General features: G+C 41.9%; 1 protein-coding gene across 3 annotated transcripts in view; it reads left to right on the forward strand.

Moving 5' to 3' along the window:
- The first annotated feature begins 10,754 nt into the window (after nt 1-10,754).
- Nucleotides 10,755-15,243, forward strand: part of LONRF2 (LON peptidase N-terminal domain and ring finger 2) — a 42,230-nt gene continuing 37,741 nt past the window's right edge. For all 3 annotated transcript variants that reach the window (XR_010021662.1, XR_010021663.1, XM_063078311.1), the window contains exon 1: nt 10,755-11,511. Coding sequence is in view for 1 of the 3 variants with exons in the window: in XM_063078311.1 (XP_062934381.1) it covers nt 10,833-11,511 (679 nt within the window). In the remaining 2 variants the exon portion in view is untranslated. The remainder of the gene's footprint in view (nt 11,512-15,243) is intronic.

A 15,243-nucleotide genomic window follows, 5' to 3' on the forward strand; every position in this document is an offset into this window, starting at 1 on the left:
GTAGTTTATATTTCAGGTTTCTTACTTGCTGCAGTGAGGGAGAACATTAACCATAGGGAGCCGTGAAGAGACTGGGTAAGAGGGTGTTGGAATCTATTACAGAATTTGGGCCTCAGTCGGATAATTTTAGGAAAGACCTAAGGAAGTGGGAATTCACTCTAGATTATGTGGTTTCAGAAAGCAGGTGCAATTCTATGATGGAACATCTCAATAAATCTTATTTATAAGGAGGGCAAACTGTAGCAATGACAGAGCTATAATTGGTAAAGAAGTAGTAGTCACTCATTTTAGCTGAAAGAGGATGTTTGATGTTTTGGGGTTGCACAGTGACCTTGTTTTTGTCTCACTTTATCATGGTCTTAGAGTGACTTTGTCTGATGTTAGTGTTCTGTGACATTGTTTATTTTCAACAGGAGAACAATATTAACCAGTTGTTAACGAGTTATTAACTAGTGAGCATCAGGGCAACTTTGTACTAACACTGAGGCCTCACTGTGTGTGTCGGATACGTTCCCAGCATAAGGGGCTCCTTTTTCCCTTTATTTATTGATTTATTTTTTGACCTTGCTTTTACTGTCCTAACTAAGACCCAAGGCGATATAGATTCTCTCCTATTTTCCCGCCAGAAGTTCAATAATCCTTTTCAAGGTAGTTTTTGTATATGATGCTAAGTAAAGAGCAAAGTAATAGTTCTTCTTCTGTTTCTCTGTCACCTCCCCCTCTTCCACCTCCTTTGCATCTTATTTCAGCATCATTTGTTGAAAAGACTATCCGCTACTCACTGGATAGCCTTTGCTGAAAATCAATTGTCCATATACGTGTGTGAGTCTGTTTTGAAATCTCTACCCTATCACGTTGGTCTTCTTGTTTATTTTGACATCAAAACCACACTGTCCTGGTTATTGTGGCTTTACAATGACACTTAAAGACTTTATTTTGTTATTTTTCAAAGTTTTGGGGGGGCTATTTTAGGTCCTATTCATATGAATTTTAGAATCACCTTATGAATTTCTACAAAAAAAGGCATGCTGGGATTTTGACCGAGATGAAGTTGAACCCATAGGTCAAATCGGGGAGAAGCAACACATTAATAATATTGAGTCTTCTGATCCTTGAACACAGTCCATCTCTCCCTTTGTTTATTTTCTTTGATTTCTCTTGATGATATCTTGTAGTTTTTAGTGTTCATGTCTTACACATCTTTTTTTCATATTCTTCTTGTTTTTCATACTTTTCTATTATAAATGGTATTATTTTTAAAATTTCAATGTAATTGCTGATTGCTAGTATATCGAAATTCAATAATTTTTTCCATGGGCTATTTAGAGGTGTATTAGTTTCCAAATATTTGAGGATTCTCTATGCCCTTCTTTTATTATTGATTCCTATTTTTAGCTTATTGGGTATGTACTTTGTATGACTTGACTTCTTCAATCCTTTTAATTTATTGAGATTTGTTTTATGGCTCAAATATGTTCTATTTTGGTAACTGTTCCAAGTGCACTTGAAAATAATGCGTATCAGTCTGTTGTTGAGTGGAATGCTCTACAAATGTTAATTAGGTTGAGTTGGTGGGTAGTATTCACGGAATGCTCTACAAATGTTAATTAGGTTGAGTTGGTGGGTAGTATTCACGTTTTCTATAATCTTAACTGATTCTCAGTGTATTTATTCTACTAATTGTTGGGAAACGGATATTGAAATCTCCAGCTGTAGTTGTGAATTTATCTATTTTACCTTCCACCTATCAGTTTTTGCTTCACATATTTTAAAGCCCTGTTATTAGGTGTTCACATGTTTAGGATTGTTATGTCCTCTTGACCAACTGACCTCTTTATCATTATGAAATGGCCATCTTTTCCCCTGATAATATTCTTGGCTATGCAATCTACTTTGTCACATATCAATATAGTCATACATCACCTTTATTTCGGTTAGGGTTAAGATAAAACCTCTTTTTTTTCCCATCCTTTTCCCTTTAACTTATTTGTATCGTCATATTTAAAATGTGGGGGCTTTTTTGTAGGTGGTATATATTTGGTTCGTCCTTTCATATATAATTTGATAATCTTTGCTTTGCTTTTTTTTTTTTTTTTTTTTTTTTTTTTTGCGACTGGCTGGGACAGGGATTGAACCCTGGAATCTTTGCCTTCTAATTATGGTGTTTAGACAATATTTGATCATCATTAATTAATATGGTTGGGTTAAATCTCCCATTTTGCTATTTGTTTTCTGTTTGTCTTATCTGTTTTTTGTTTCCTTTCCCCTTTTTATGCTTTCTTTTAGATTAAGGGTTGTTTGTTTTGTTTTGTTTTTTATAATTTCATTTTATTTCCTTTATGGGCTTTTTAGCTATAGCTCTGTTATTTAGGTGGTTGCTTTAGGGTTTATAGCATACAGCTTTAGCTTATTATAATCTTTCTTCAGGGGATATTAAACCATTTCACATATAGCATTAGAACCTTAAAACAGTCTCCCGTCATTTCTCCTCTACTGGCCTTTATGCTACTTTTGTGATACATTTTATTCCTACATGTTATAAACATCACCGTACATAAATATTTTTGCTTTAATCGTTCTTACACTCAGAAGGCATACCTCCAGTAAGTTTCCTTCTGTTCTTTTGGTAGAAATTTGTTTAAAATAAGAACAAAGATCTCAAACCATAAGTGCGAAGTGTATAGTCTTTGTTGCACCAGTTTTAACTCCTTAAAGCTTTTCCCCGCTTGCTTCCAGGCTGTTGGTTGGGAATTTGCTGGATAAACAACCTTTAAATACAAATGAGTAACAATTCCTTATTTTATAAAGAAAGCAGATACAAATCCAAACAGTGATTTTTAAAAAATTTTTGGCACCTGGCCAGTACAGGGATTTAAGCGTTTGACTTTGGTGTTATAACACCACACTCTATCCAACTGAGCTAACAGAGTGCTTTTTAAAAGGGAGTTTGGTATAATTCAACAATGAGAAACAGACCAAAACCTACTTTGACTATGCCTGTTAGTCAAAATTAAATAGACAGTTGGGGTGAAAATCATTCATGAGAAGGGAGGAAGTTTGCTGTGCATTCGTTTATTACAGGACTAGAAGGCTGGCCAAAATTGTCTTTTTCCTTTTTAGGAACTGGTCCAAAATTGTCTCTCCTCAGTGAGGCACTTCCCCTTGCCCAAAGTCAGAGCTGACTGAGGTATTTTATACTTTCTTTAGAGAGCCGTTTTAGACTTTGCCCCCGGCAGGAGAGGCTGCCTCATTTACAGACAACAGCTTTGAAGTGTGGAGCAGGAAAAGAACTGTTTCTTAGCTGCAAAAGTGAGTCTCGAAACAGGGAACACGGCGCCAGGGCTGCTGTGGATGCAGCCAGGATCCCGGAGGCCGGGGCCGCGCTGAAGGCGGCCAGCTGCCCTCTTCAGGATTCGAGGTTTCAGGCCGGCATTAAAGAAGATTCCTGGGAGCGCCCGAGCCGCGCTGCGACTGAACAGCCCAAGGTGGCAGCGGCCGAGAACTGGGAAAGGCGGCAAACCAGAGACAGAGAGCGAGCACCCGACCTGGCACAGCACTGTGAGTGATCCCTGGCACAGCTCTGTTCGGGGGGTGGATGCCCACGCGGCTCCCGCCTGCACCACCAGCCCACTCACCGCCCGGTGCTGCCTCCATTTTCCCAGGTGCGGGCAGCTCCGCCCTGCTCGGCCATCACTGAGCCCTCCCACTTGCTGGCCTGGCACCAGGCTTTCCGGAGCCTGCGGACCGGCCTTGGCTCCCACTCCCTCCGCGGTTCTCTGGCGGGGCTGGTGGCGGAGGGCGTCCCGGGCCAGTTTCGGGAGGGCAAGTAAGTACGGGCGGGCCGACTGTCACTCCACCATACCCTGGACTCCGGCCCCAGGTAAACTCCCTGTTACTGGGAGGCAGATACCATCTGTGCGGCCACCAGTTTGGAAAAAAGCCTAACGAATTTCTGGTTGGGAATAGTGTGGTAGGAGAATTCCCAGGTCCGCTTGAACCTGCCGGAGACCAGGCTGCAGGTGGGCGCTAGACTCGGTTTATACTGGGGGGATACAAAGGTGAACAAGACCCGAGAAAGATCTACATAGTGCCACAAAGGCACCCAGAGAGACCGGTCGTCTGTGCCCAGCAGAAACCTGGTAGACTTCCTGGGCGAGGCGGTGCCGAGCAGGGTCTTGAAGGCCCAGCTGTTAGACGAGGGGTGCAGAAGACACGCCCCAGCCCAGCACAGTGCGCACAGAGTGGGGAGACGTGCGGCCAGGGAGGCGGAGACTCGACAAAAACCACACACCCGGTGGGGTCGCTACTGCACGATCTAACAGCCTGGGCCAGAGCACACGGAACAGGGAGAAGTCCTGCACAGGAAGTGAAAGCTCAACAGAGATCACACACCCTGTGGTACGTGACCCACCAGCCCAGCAGAGTCCAAGCTGACCAGAAAGGTGGCTCCCCGGAGAAGCCCAAGACCCGAGGCAACCACACACACAAGGCACTAGAGGCCAACTGAGCAGTCACGGAGGGAGCCATACGAAATTGGCAACCACAGCAACATCCTAGTTAGTCATTAGTCTCAAACCAGTGGACTGTGAAACCCCCGGCCACAATGAATAAACACCAAAAAAAAGATACCAGAAATACAAAAAATCAAGAAAGTACACCACCAAAAGTTAATAAATCTCAAACTCTAGATCCTATAGAACAAGAAGCCCTTGAAATGACTGACAAGGAATTTCGAGTGATAATTCTAAAGAAACTGAATGAGATACAAGAAAACTCAGCTAGACATCATGATGAAATGAGGAAAAGTATACAGGATCTGAAAGAGGAAATGTACAAGGAAATCAATGTCCTGAAAAAAAATGTAGCAGAACTTGCTGAACTGAAGAAGTTATTCAACGAAATAAAAAACACAACGGAGAGTTTAACCAGCAGGCTTGTCAAAGTTGAAGAGAGAACCTCTGAACTTGAAGATGGGCTGTTTGAAATAACACAAGCAGACAAAAAGAAAGAAAAAAGAATCAAGGACATGGAAGAAAATCTGAGAGAGATATCAGACAACCATAAGCGATCAAATATCCGAGTCATGGGTATACCAGAAGGGGAGGAAAATGGAGATTCCATTGAAAACATATTCAACAAAATAGTGGCAGAAAACTTCCCAGGTATAGGAAAAATCACAGATCTTCAGATCCAGGAAGCCCAACGATCTCCAAACGTATTCAACCCAAAAAGGCCTTCTCCAAGACATGTCATAGTCAAATTGGCAAAACTCAGAGACAAAGAGAGAATCTTAAAAGCTGCAAGAGAGAAGCGTCAAATCACCTATAAGGGAGCCCCAATCAGGTTAACATCAGACTTTTCATCACAAACCCTAAAAGCTAGAAAGGAATGGGATGATATTTTCAAAATACTAAAAGACAAAGATTGCCAGCCAAGAATACTCTACCCTGCAAGGCTATCCTTCCGAAATGAGGGGCAAATAGTATATTTCTCAGACAAACAAAAACTGCGGGAGTTCACTACCACAAGACCACCCTTACAAGAAATCCTCAAGGGAGTACTGGGTTTGGTTCCTGAAAAATAACTACCACTGCCATAAAAACCTAAGAAAAATCTAAACCCGCTAGTATAATAAAAATGGCATTCATGAAGAGAAAACAAGCTAACAAAAACACTATCTACAACCTAAGGAACCAACAAACACAGAAAACAAACAGTAAATCAGAAAGCAAGGAACAAAAGACACTTAAGACAACCAAACAACCAATAAAATGCTAGGAATGAATCAACACCTTTCAATAACAACTCTTAATGTAAAAGGCTTAAATTCCCCAATTAAAAGACACAGACTGGCTGACTGGATCAAAAAGCAGGACCCAACTATATGCTGTCTACAAGAGACCCACCTCACCCATAAAGATTCACACAGACTAAGAGTGAAAGGATGGAAAAAGATTTACCATGCAAACAGAAAAGAAAAACGAGCTGGAGTAGCTATTCTTATATCTGACAAAATAGACTTTAAACTAAAAACCATAAAAAGAGACAATGAGGGACACTACTTAATGATAAAAGGACTGATCCATCAAGAAGACATAACAATCATAAATATGTATGCACCCAATGTTGGAGCAGCCAGATTTATAAAACAAACTCTATTAGACCTAAAGAAGGAAATAGACACTAATACCATAATAGCAGGGGACCTGAACACCCCACTGTCAATATTAGACAGATCATCTAGGCAAAGAATCAGTAGAGAAACACAAGATCTAAACAAGACTCTAGACCAATTGGAATTGGCAGATATCTACAGAACATTCCACCCAACAACCTGAGAATATTCATTCTTCTCATCAGCACATGGATCATTCTCCAGGATAGATCACATATTAGGTCACAAATCAAGTCTCAATAAATTCAAAAAAATTGGAATTATCCCATGTATCTTCTCAGACCACAATGGATTAAAATTAGAAATTAATAACAAACGAACCTCTGGAAACTATACAAACACATGGAAATTAAACAGCATTCTACTTAATGACATATGGGTCCAAGAAGAAATCAAGCAGGAAATCAAAAAATTTATTGAAACTAATGAAAACAATGATACATCATACCAAAACCTGTGGGATACTGCAAAAGCAGTATTGAGGGGAAAATTTATTGCATTAAACGCTCACTTCAGAAGAATAGAAAGATGGCAAGTGAACAACCTAACACTTCACCTTAAAGAACTAGAAAAACAAGAACAATCCAAACCTAAAGTTAGCAGACGGAAAGAAATCATTAAGATCAGAGCAGAACTGAATGAAATTGAAAACCAAAAAACAATTCAAAAGATCAACGAATCAAAAAGTTGGTTTTTTGAAAAGATAAATAAAATTGACAAACCATTAGCATGGCTAACAAAAAAAAGAAGAGAGAAGACTCAAATAACAAAAATTAGAAATGAAAAAGGCGATATTACAACTGATTCATCTGAAATACAAGGAATCATTCGAGACTACTATAAACAACTATACGCCAACAAATTTGAAAATCTGGAGGAAATGGATAAATTTCTGGACACACACAAGCTCCCAAAACTGAACCGTGAAGACGTAGAAAATTTGAACAGACCAATAACAATAAAGGAGATTGAAGCTGTTATCAGAAGGCTCCCAACAAAGAAAAGCCCAGGACCAGATGGATTCACAGCAGAATTTTACCAAACATTCAAACAGGAATTGACACCGATTCTTTACATACTATTCCAAAAGATTGAAACGGACGCAAATCTCCCAAACTCATTCTATGAAGCAAACATCATCCTGATACCAAAACCAGGTAAAGATATAACCAAAAAAGAAAACTACAGGCCAATATCCCTGATGAATATAGATGCAAAAATCCTCACTAAATTACTAGCAAACAGAATACAGCAACACATACGAAAAATTATTCATCACGATCAAGTGGGATTCATCCCAGGGATGCAAGGTTGGTTCAACATACGCAAATCAATAAATGTGATACACCATATTAATAAACTCAAACACAAGGACCATATGATCATCTCTATAGATGCTGAAAAAGCATTTGATAAAGTTCAGCACTCATTCATGACAAAGACCCTCTATAAGTTAGGTATAGAGGGAAAGTCTCTCAACATAATTAAAGCCATATATGCCAAACCCACAGCCAATATCATCCTGAATGGGGAAAAGCTGAAAGCTTTTCCTTTAAGAACAGGAACTAGACAAGGATGCCCACTCTCACCACTCCTATTCAACATAGTGTTGGAAGTACTAGCCAGAGCAATCAGAGAAGAGAAGGAAATAAAGGGCATCCAGATTGGAAAAGATGAAGTCAAACTGTCCCTGTTTGCAGATGACATGATCCTATATATCGAACAGCCTAAAACCTCTACAAAAAAACTGCTAGAATTGATAAATGATTTCAGCACAGTAGCAGGATACAAAATCAACACTCAAAAATCAGTAGCATTTCTTTTCTCCAATAGTGAACATGCAGAAAGAGAAATCAAGAAAGCCTGCCCATTTACAATAGCCACCAAAAAAATAAAATACTTAGGAATTGAGTTAACCAAGGAGGTGAAAAATCTCTATAATGAGAACTACAAACCACTGCTGAGAGAAATTAGAGAGGATACAAGAAGATGGAAAGATATCCCATGCTCTTGGATTGGAAGAATCAACATAGTGAAAATGTCCATACTACCCAAAGTGATATACAAATTCAATGCAATCCCCATCAAAATTCCAAAGACATTTTTCTCAGAAATGGAAAAAACTATCCAGACATTTATATGGAACAATAAAAGACCATGCATAGCCAAAGCAATGCTGAGCAAAAAAAATAAAGCTGGAGGCATAACACTACCTGACTTTAAGCTATACTACAAAGCTATAATAACCAAAACAGTATGGTACTGGCATAAAAACAGACACACTGACCAATGGAATAGAATAGAGAATCCAGAAATCAACCCACACACTTACTGTCAGCTGATCTTTGACAATGGCATCAAGCCTATTCAGTGGCGAAGGGACTGCCTCTTCAGCAAATGGTGCTGGGACAACTGGATATCCATATGCAGGAGAATGAAACTTGATCCATACCTCTCACCGTATACTAAAATCAACTCAAAATGGATTAAGGATTTAAATATACACCCTGAAACAATAAAACTTCTTAAAGAAAACATAGGAGAAACACTTCAGGAAATAGGACTGGGAACAGACTTCATGAATACGACCCCAAAAGCACGGGCAACCAAAGGAAAAATAAACAAATGGGATTATATCAAACTAAAAAGCTTCTGCACAGCAAAAGAAACAATTAAAAGAGTTAAAAGACAACCAACAGAGTGGGAGAAAATATTTGCAAAATATACATCTGACAAAGGATTAATATCCAGAATATATAAGGAACTCAAACAACTGTACAAGAAGAAAACAAGCAACCCAATTAAAAAATGGGCAAAAGAGCTAAGTAGGCATTTCTCTAAGGAAGATATACAAATGGCCAACAGACATATGAAAAAATGCTCAACATCACTCAGCATCCGGGAAATGCAAATCAAAACCACATTGAGATACCATCTAACCCCAGTTAGGATGGCTAAAATCCAAAAGACTCTGAACGATAAATGCTGGCGAGGTTGCGGAGAAAAAGGAACTCTCATACATTGTTGGTGGGACTGCAAAATGGTGCAGCCTCTATGGAAAATGGTATGGAGGTTCCTCAAACAATTGCAGATAGATCTACCATACGACCCAGCTATCCCACTGTTGGGAATATACCCAGAAGAATGGAAATCATCAAGTCGAAGGTATACCTGTTTCCCAATGTTCATCGCAGCCCTCTTTACAATAGCCAAGAGTTGGAACCAGCCCAAATGCCCATCATCGGATGAGTGGATACGGAAAATGTGGTACATCTACACAATGGAATACTACTCAGCTATAAAAACGAATGAAATCCTGCCATTTGCAACAACATGGATGGACCTTGAGAGAATTATATTAAGTGAAACAAGTCAGGCACAGAAAGAGAAATACCACATGTTCTCACTTATTGGTGGGAGCTAAAAATTAATATATAAATTCACACACACACACACACACACACGCACACAAACGGGGGGGGGGGGAAGAAGATATAACAACCACAATTATTTGAAGTTGATATGACAAGCAAACAGAAAGGACATTGTTGGGGGGGAGGTGGGGTGGGAGAAGGGAGGGAGGTTTTGGTGATGGGGAGCAATAATCAGCCACAATGGATATTGACAAAATAAAATTAAAAAAAAAAAAAGAAAGAAAACCATATGAAAAACAAAACAAAACAAAAAAAAAAAAAAAAAAGAGAGCCGTTTTAGATGTAGGGAAACCTCACCAATTTAGAATAAAGGAATTTCTTTCTGAAATAATGAACAGATTCTGTAATGCATTTGATTGCATTCAAACACATACTATAAAAGACATTGAGATAATAAGAGAAGAGCAGGGGATATATAAGAAATCCTAAACTTTGATTAAAGAGCATAGAAGGATTTTAATCTAATCCCTGCTTGTACACCAACGTAGCTTCTAGCTCTCCTTCCAGAAACTTGTCTACAGGGCTCCATGTTAGCAGACATTTTAAAAAATGGTCTCTGCTTCCTAATCCAGGGCACAATTGTCCCTTTCTCAAATTCCTCCTCATCCCAGCACCTACTTTGGTATTTCCTCAGGGTCTCTGTTAAAATTACGGTTCCAAACCGTGTCTGTCTAAATGTAGAGAGAAGCCTGCTGATGAGGTCCGTTCAGTACCCGGTCATTTAAGGCAATTTCCCATATCAAGGCTGGGGGTGCGTGATGTGCTTGGCAGCTTCCCCTCGGTCCTCTCTGAAGGACAGGCGCGGGTCGTCGGGGCGGCCAGGCCTCCAGGAAAAGGCCGGTGCCCTGGAGCAGGCGGGCCGGGCTCCCCGCGGCCGCAGCGGTTCTGCGGGAGGCGGCGGGAAGGGGACGCGCGCGCACACGCGGGGGGCCGCCCCGGGCGAGGAGGGAGAGGGGATCGGAGGGGACGTGTGACGGGGAGCGGGGTTTCCACGGCAACCCGGGCGACACAAGCCGGCGGCGAGAGAAGGGCGCTTGGCGTGGGCAGCGGACGCGGCCCGAGCCTTGCGCCCGCCCCCGCCCCTGGTCGCCGCGGCTCGGAGCGCGCCGCCCGCAGACGCGCGGGGCTGGCGGCGAAGGCGGCGGCCGCGCTCCCGCCGCCCGCTCCGCTCTGGGCCGCTGAGCATCTTCCTTCCCGGCCCGCGTCGCCGCAGCCCCGCGGTTATGAGCCCCGAACCGGTCCCGCCGCCGCCGCCGCCCCAGTGTCCCCGCTGCGACGGCGGGGAGTCGTTCGCCCAGCGGTTAGAGAAGGGCGACGAGGCCTTGGCCGCGGGCGAGTACGAGATGGCAGCCGAGCTCTTCCGCTCCCTGCTGGCCGGGCTGGAGCAGCCCGACCGCGGCCTCTGCCTGCGGCTGGGGGACGCGCTGGCCCGCGCCGGCCGCCTGCCCGAGGCCCTGGGCGCCTTCCGCGGCGCCGCGCGGCTCGGGGCGCTGCGGCCGGAGGAGCTGGGGGAGCTGGCGGGCGGCCTGGCGCGCGCCGCGGGCCTGCGCGAGGGCCGCCTGTCGGCGGGGAGGCCGGGCCGCGCGCCCGAGGCGGCGAGCGAGGGGCGGCCGGCCTCGGCGGCCGCCGCGCTCCGCGACCTGCTGGGCTGCCCGCGCTGCCGGCGGCTGCTGCACCAGCCGGTGACGCTGCCGTGCGGGCTGACGGTCTGCGAGCGCTGCGCGGAGCCGGGGCCGGCGCGGCCGCAGGTGCGGCGGGTCAACGTGGTGCTGAGCGGCCTGCTGGAGAAGTGCTTCCCGGCCGAGTGCCGGCGGCGCAGGCTGGCGGGCCAGGCGCGGAGTCTGCAGCGCCAGCACCAGACCCAGGCCGCGCTGCTCAGGTGCGACCAGGCCCTGGACCTGGGTGAGTGGGCCGTGGGCGCGGGCTCGCCTAGCCGCACACCCGTCGAGCCTGGCGGCCGGGCTGGGAGGGCTCTGTTCAGGCTTAGGGGGCAGTTTGCTTTCTCAGGACAGTAAGGGGAGGGTGAAAGGTGGTAATAACAGCCACGTCCTGCAGCCGCAGTGACCGGGTGCACCCCACTGGTTGCGTCTTTTCCGGGAGCGGATAAGTGTTCCGCGGCTTCCCCGAGCAGCGGGCCTTTTCATTGCCCTGCACCCGTCCCCAGCTGTTTAGGAGTGGGACGACGACAGGAGAGTGACAGTAGCACACGCACCAGAGGCGCACAATCGAGTGCCTTGTGTGCGGGCGCAGGATTTGCTCTGGGGTTGCGACTAGTGTATCCGAGAAGGAAGCGGTTCCTCTCCCACTGTGCTTCCATGTCTTCATACTGTCTGGCTCTGTCGTTCTGTCTCATCTAGGCCACTAGATGTTCTTATGGCATATTTAGCTTAGTAGATAGTTATAGTGATTGGTGTGTTGGGCTTCTCAGTTATTCATTTGTTCATTTATCTCAGGTCTATGACCAGCACCGGGCTCTCTCCCTCCCCTGCTAACCACCACCTTTTAAAAAATAAACACCACCTGTTAAATAAAAATGTAAAGGGAGACCAAACTTCACTCATTATATTTGACTCTGAATGAATATGCTGTATTGGCAGGTGTTTGGGGCAGTGTGTGGAGGGTGGTTTGTTTTTGGAAATCACTGATTTTGTAATAGTGTATATATGATTTGAATCACTAGCCGAGAAGATTTGGTTTAATCTTTTATTACTAAAAAAAGCTTTTTATGTGCTATAGTCAGTATGCATTTTATTTTAAACTTAGGGTTAAGGTTTCCTCTTTTAGAAGACACACCCTACAAAATGACTAAAGTTTCGATTTTGTCTTGCAAAACAAATTAGATGCAGTAATTAAAGAGCTGATCCATATTTATATGTAAATTGAACGATTCTCTGCTGGAACAGAGCAGTTAGCTTGCTTTACGTAACAGATATTCTGTAGATTTTACAACTAACATATCCATACTTTCCCAGATCGTATATTTTTGACCCTGCAATGGTTTTATTTGTGTATATATGGGGCAGCACAGCACTATCCAATAGAACTATTGTGTAAGCCACTATTATAATGTAAAATTTTCTGGTAGCCACGTTAAAAAGGGTGAAAAAAAAGCAGATGGAATTTATTTTAACAATATTTTTAACCCCATACATTCAGAATATTATTTCAACAAATCTTCAATATAAAAAAAATCAAGATTTTTCATTTTTTTAAAATAAAGTCTTTGAAATCCATTGTGTATTTTGCATTCACTGCACTCCACTGTTCAAACACTAAATTTTCCTTAGAAATACTTCATCTATATTTGGATGTTGGTGAAGACGTAGAAAAATGATAACTATCGTATGCTGCTGATGGGACTGCAAATCACACCCCCGGAAAATTGTTCAGTAGTATCTACACAAATGTTAAGTATGACCTTTGGCCAGACAGTTCCAAAGAGGCACGGGCATATGTGCACCAAGAGAATGTATAAGGATGTACAAGAGTGTGTATCATCATTACAGGTACCCCTAAAGTAGAAACAATGCAAATGTCCAATAAGAGCAGAATGGGCAAAGATATTTTGATGTCTTTTTGGAATACTATACAGAAAGCAAATAAACCAACTACAAACTATAATGCAGATGAATCTCACAAACGTAATATTAACTGAAAGAAGCCAGACTCAAAAGCATTTTTGCTACGTGATTCTATTTATCTGTAAGTCCAAACAGGCAGAGTTACTATAAGATGTTAGAAGTAAGGACGTGGTTACCTTTGGTGGAAGAAAAGGCAATGGTGACTGTGAAGAGGTGTGAGAGGGACCTGTGGGTTAGTGGTGATGTTCTGTTTCTTGACCTATGGGATAGATACACAGATAAATGTGTGGAAAGATAAAGAATTCAGTAGATAACTGGCGATAAAAAAAAAGAACCAAATGGGTATTCTAGAACTGCAAAGTACAATATATGAAGTTGAGAATTAAATAGATGGGTTATTTAAAAACAGGCTTCACACATCATAAGTTGGGGTGAGAAAACTCAGAAATGAGACAATAGAACATATCCAAACCAAACCACAGAGAGGAATAAAACAGAACATAATAGATACATGAGACACAGAAAAAAGTCCTAAAATCTATGAAATCGGGATCCCAGGAGAGGAGACAGGGAGAAGGGGCAAGAGAAATATTTGAAGAGAAAAATGGCTGAAATTTTTCCAAATCTGATATGAAACTTTAACTCACTGAATCAAGAAGCTCACTAAGCCAAATAGGATAAACACAGGCACACACATATAAAACACATATAAGTATATTATAGTAAAGTTACTGAAAATCAAAGATAAAGAGAAATTTAAAAACAGAGAAGACAGACGTATATTCTTCAAAATAGCCATACTCAGACTGACAGCTGACTTTTAAACAAAATTATTAAAGCTACAAGATAATGGAATGACATCTATAAAAAGGCTGAGAAGAAAAAAAAAACCTATCTGGAATTTTTTACCCAGCTGAAATATCTTTCGGAAATGAAAAAATGCTTTATCAAAATGGCAAAATCAAAGTGCTTTAAACCAAAAAATAAATAAAGCTGAAAGATTTTATTGCCATCAGAAGTGCACTACATGAAATATGAGGGTACTTAAAAAGTTTGTAGAAAAATAGAATTGAAGGATAATGGAAGTCTTTCCATGAGCTTTTAAAAGTAACCTCATACTAAGGAGGAATCTCCAGGCTAAAGGAAAATAATCCAGATGGAAGCATTACTGGAATGAATGAAGACTTCTAGAAAGGGTAGCTATATGAATAAATATAACTATGTCAACCATTTAAAGCGATAATAATGTTTTTTGGTATATATAACATACATAAAAGTAAAACATGACAATAGCATAAAGCCAGAATAAAGTTAAATTGTTGTATTTTGTGCACTGTGTTTGTGGTACAAAGGAACATTCTTAGGTCCTAGGAATGAACTGGATGGTGTTTACACATATGTAAATTGTTCAAGATATACTCTTAAGATTTATGTACTTGACGTTGTAAGTCTTTTTTGAATAAATGGCCTATGAGGAGTATTGTCATTCATTCTTTCTATTCATGGGGAACACTACCCAGTTTCTATTGCTTTATGTGTAAGTTCATTTAACTCTTTTTAAAGAACATTATACAATTCTCCATTTCTCACCACAGCACACACATTTGACAGATTTTACAGCAGTAACCCCAGCCTTCAGTACAATGGTGGCTTTGGGTTGTGGTTGTAGAATAGCCTTTGATCAACCCTGAACACAAACAGAGAGAGTGGACTGTTTTTTTCTCTTTCTCACAAAGCCTGGTTCTCAGGCTGTCCTTTTTTGACTTTTCCCCATAGAGGGGCTCGTTGGTGACCTATCTGAAATTTTGCATCAATTCTTTGGAAGGTGTATATGTGTACATTTTTCTTCCACATGCTTTCTCCACACAAAAATTTCAATTTTCCTTTTGTCTTTCATTTATTTTTGAGTGATTCCTAAATAAATTCCCTTAGTTCAATTAAACTTCAGGCTTAATGCTTAGAAAACATGTATGCATTTTACATATTTTTAAGACTAAATTATGAAGTGCTGGCTTCATAAATTACCAAGTGGTGGAAGTCAACAAAAAGAATG

This window comes from Cynocephalus volans, chromosome 14 (assembly GCF_027409185.1).
Source record: "Cynocephalus volans isolate mCynVol1 chromosome 14, mCynVol1.pri, whole genome shotgun sequence".
Lineage (NCBI taxonomy): Eukaryota > Metazoa > Chordata > Mammalia > Dermoptera > Cynocephalidae > Cynocephalus > Cynocephalus volans.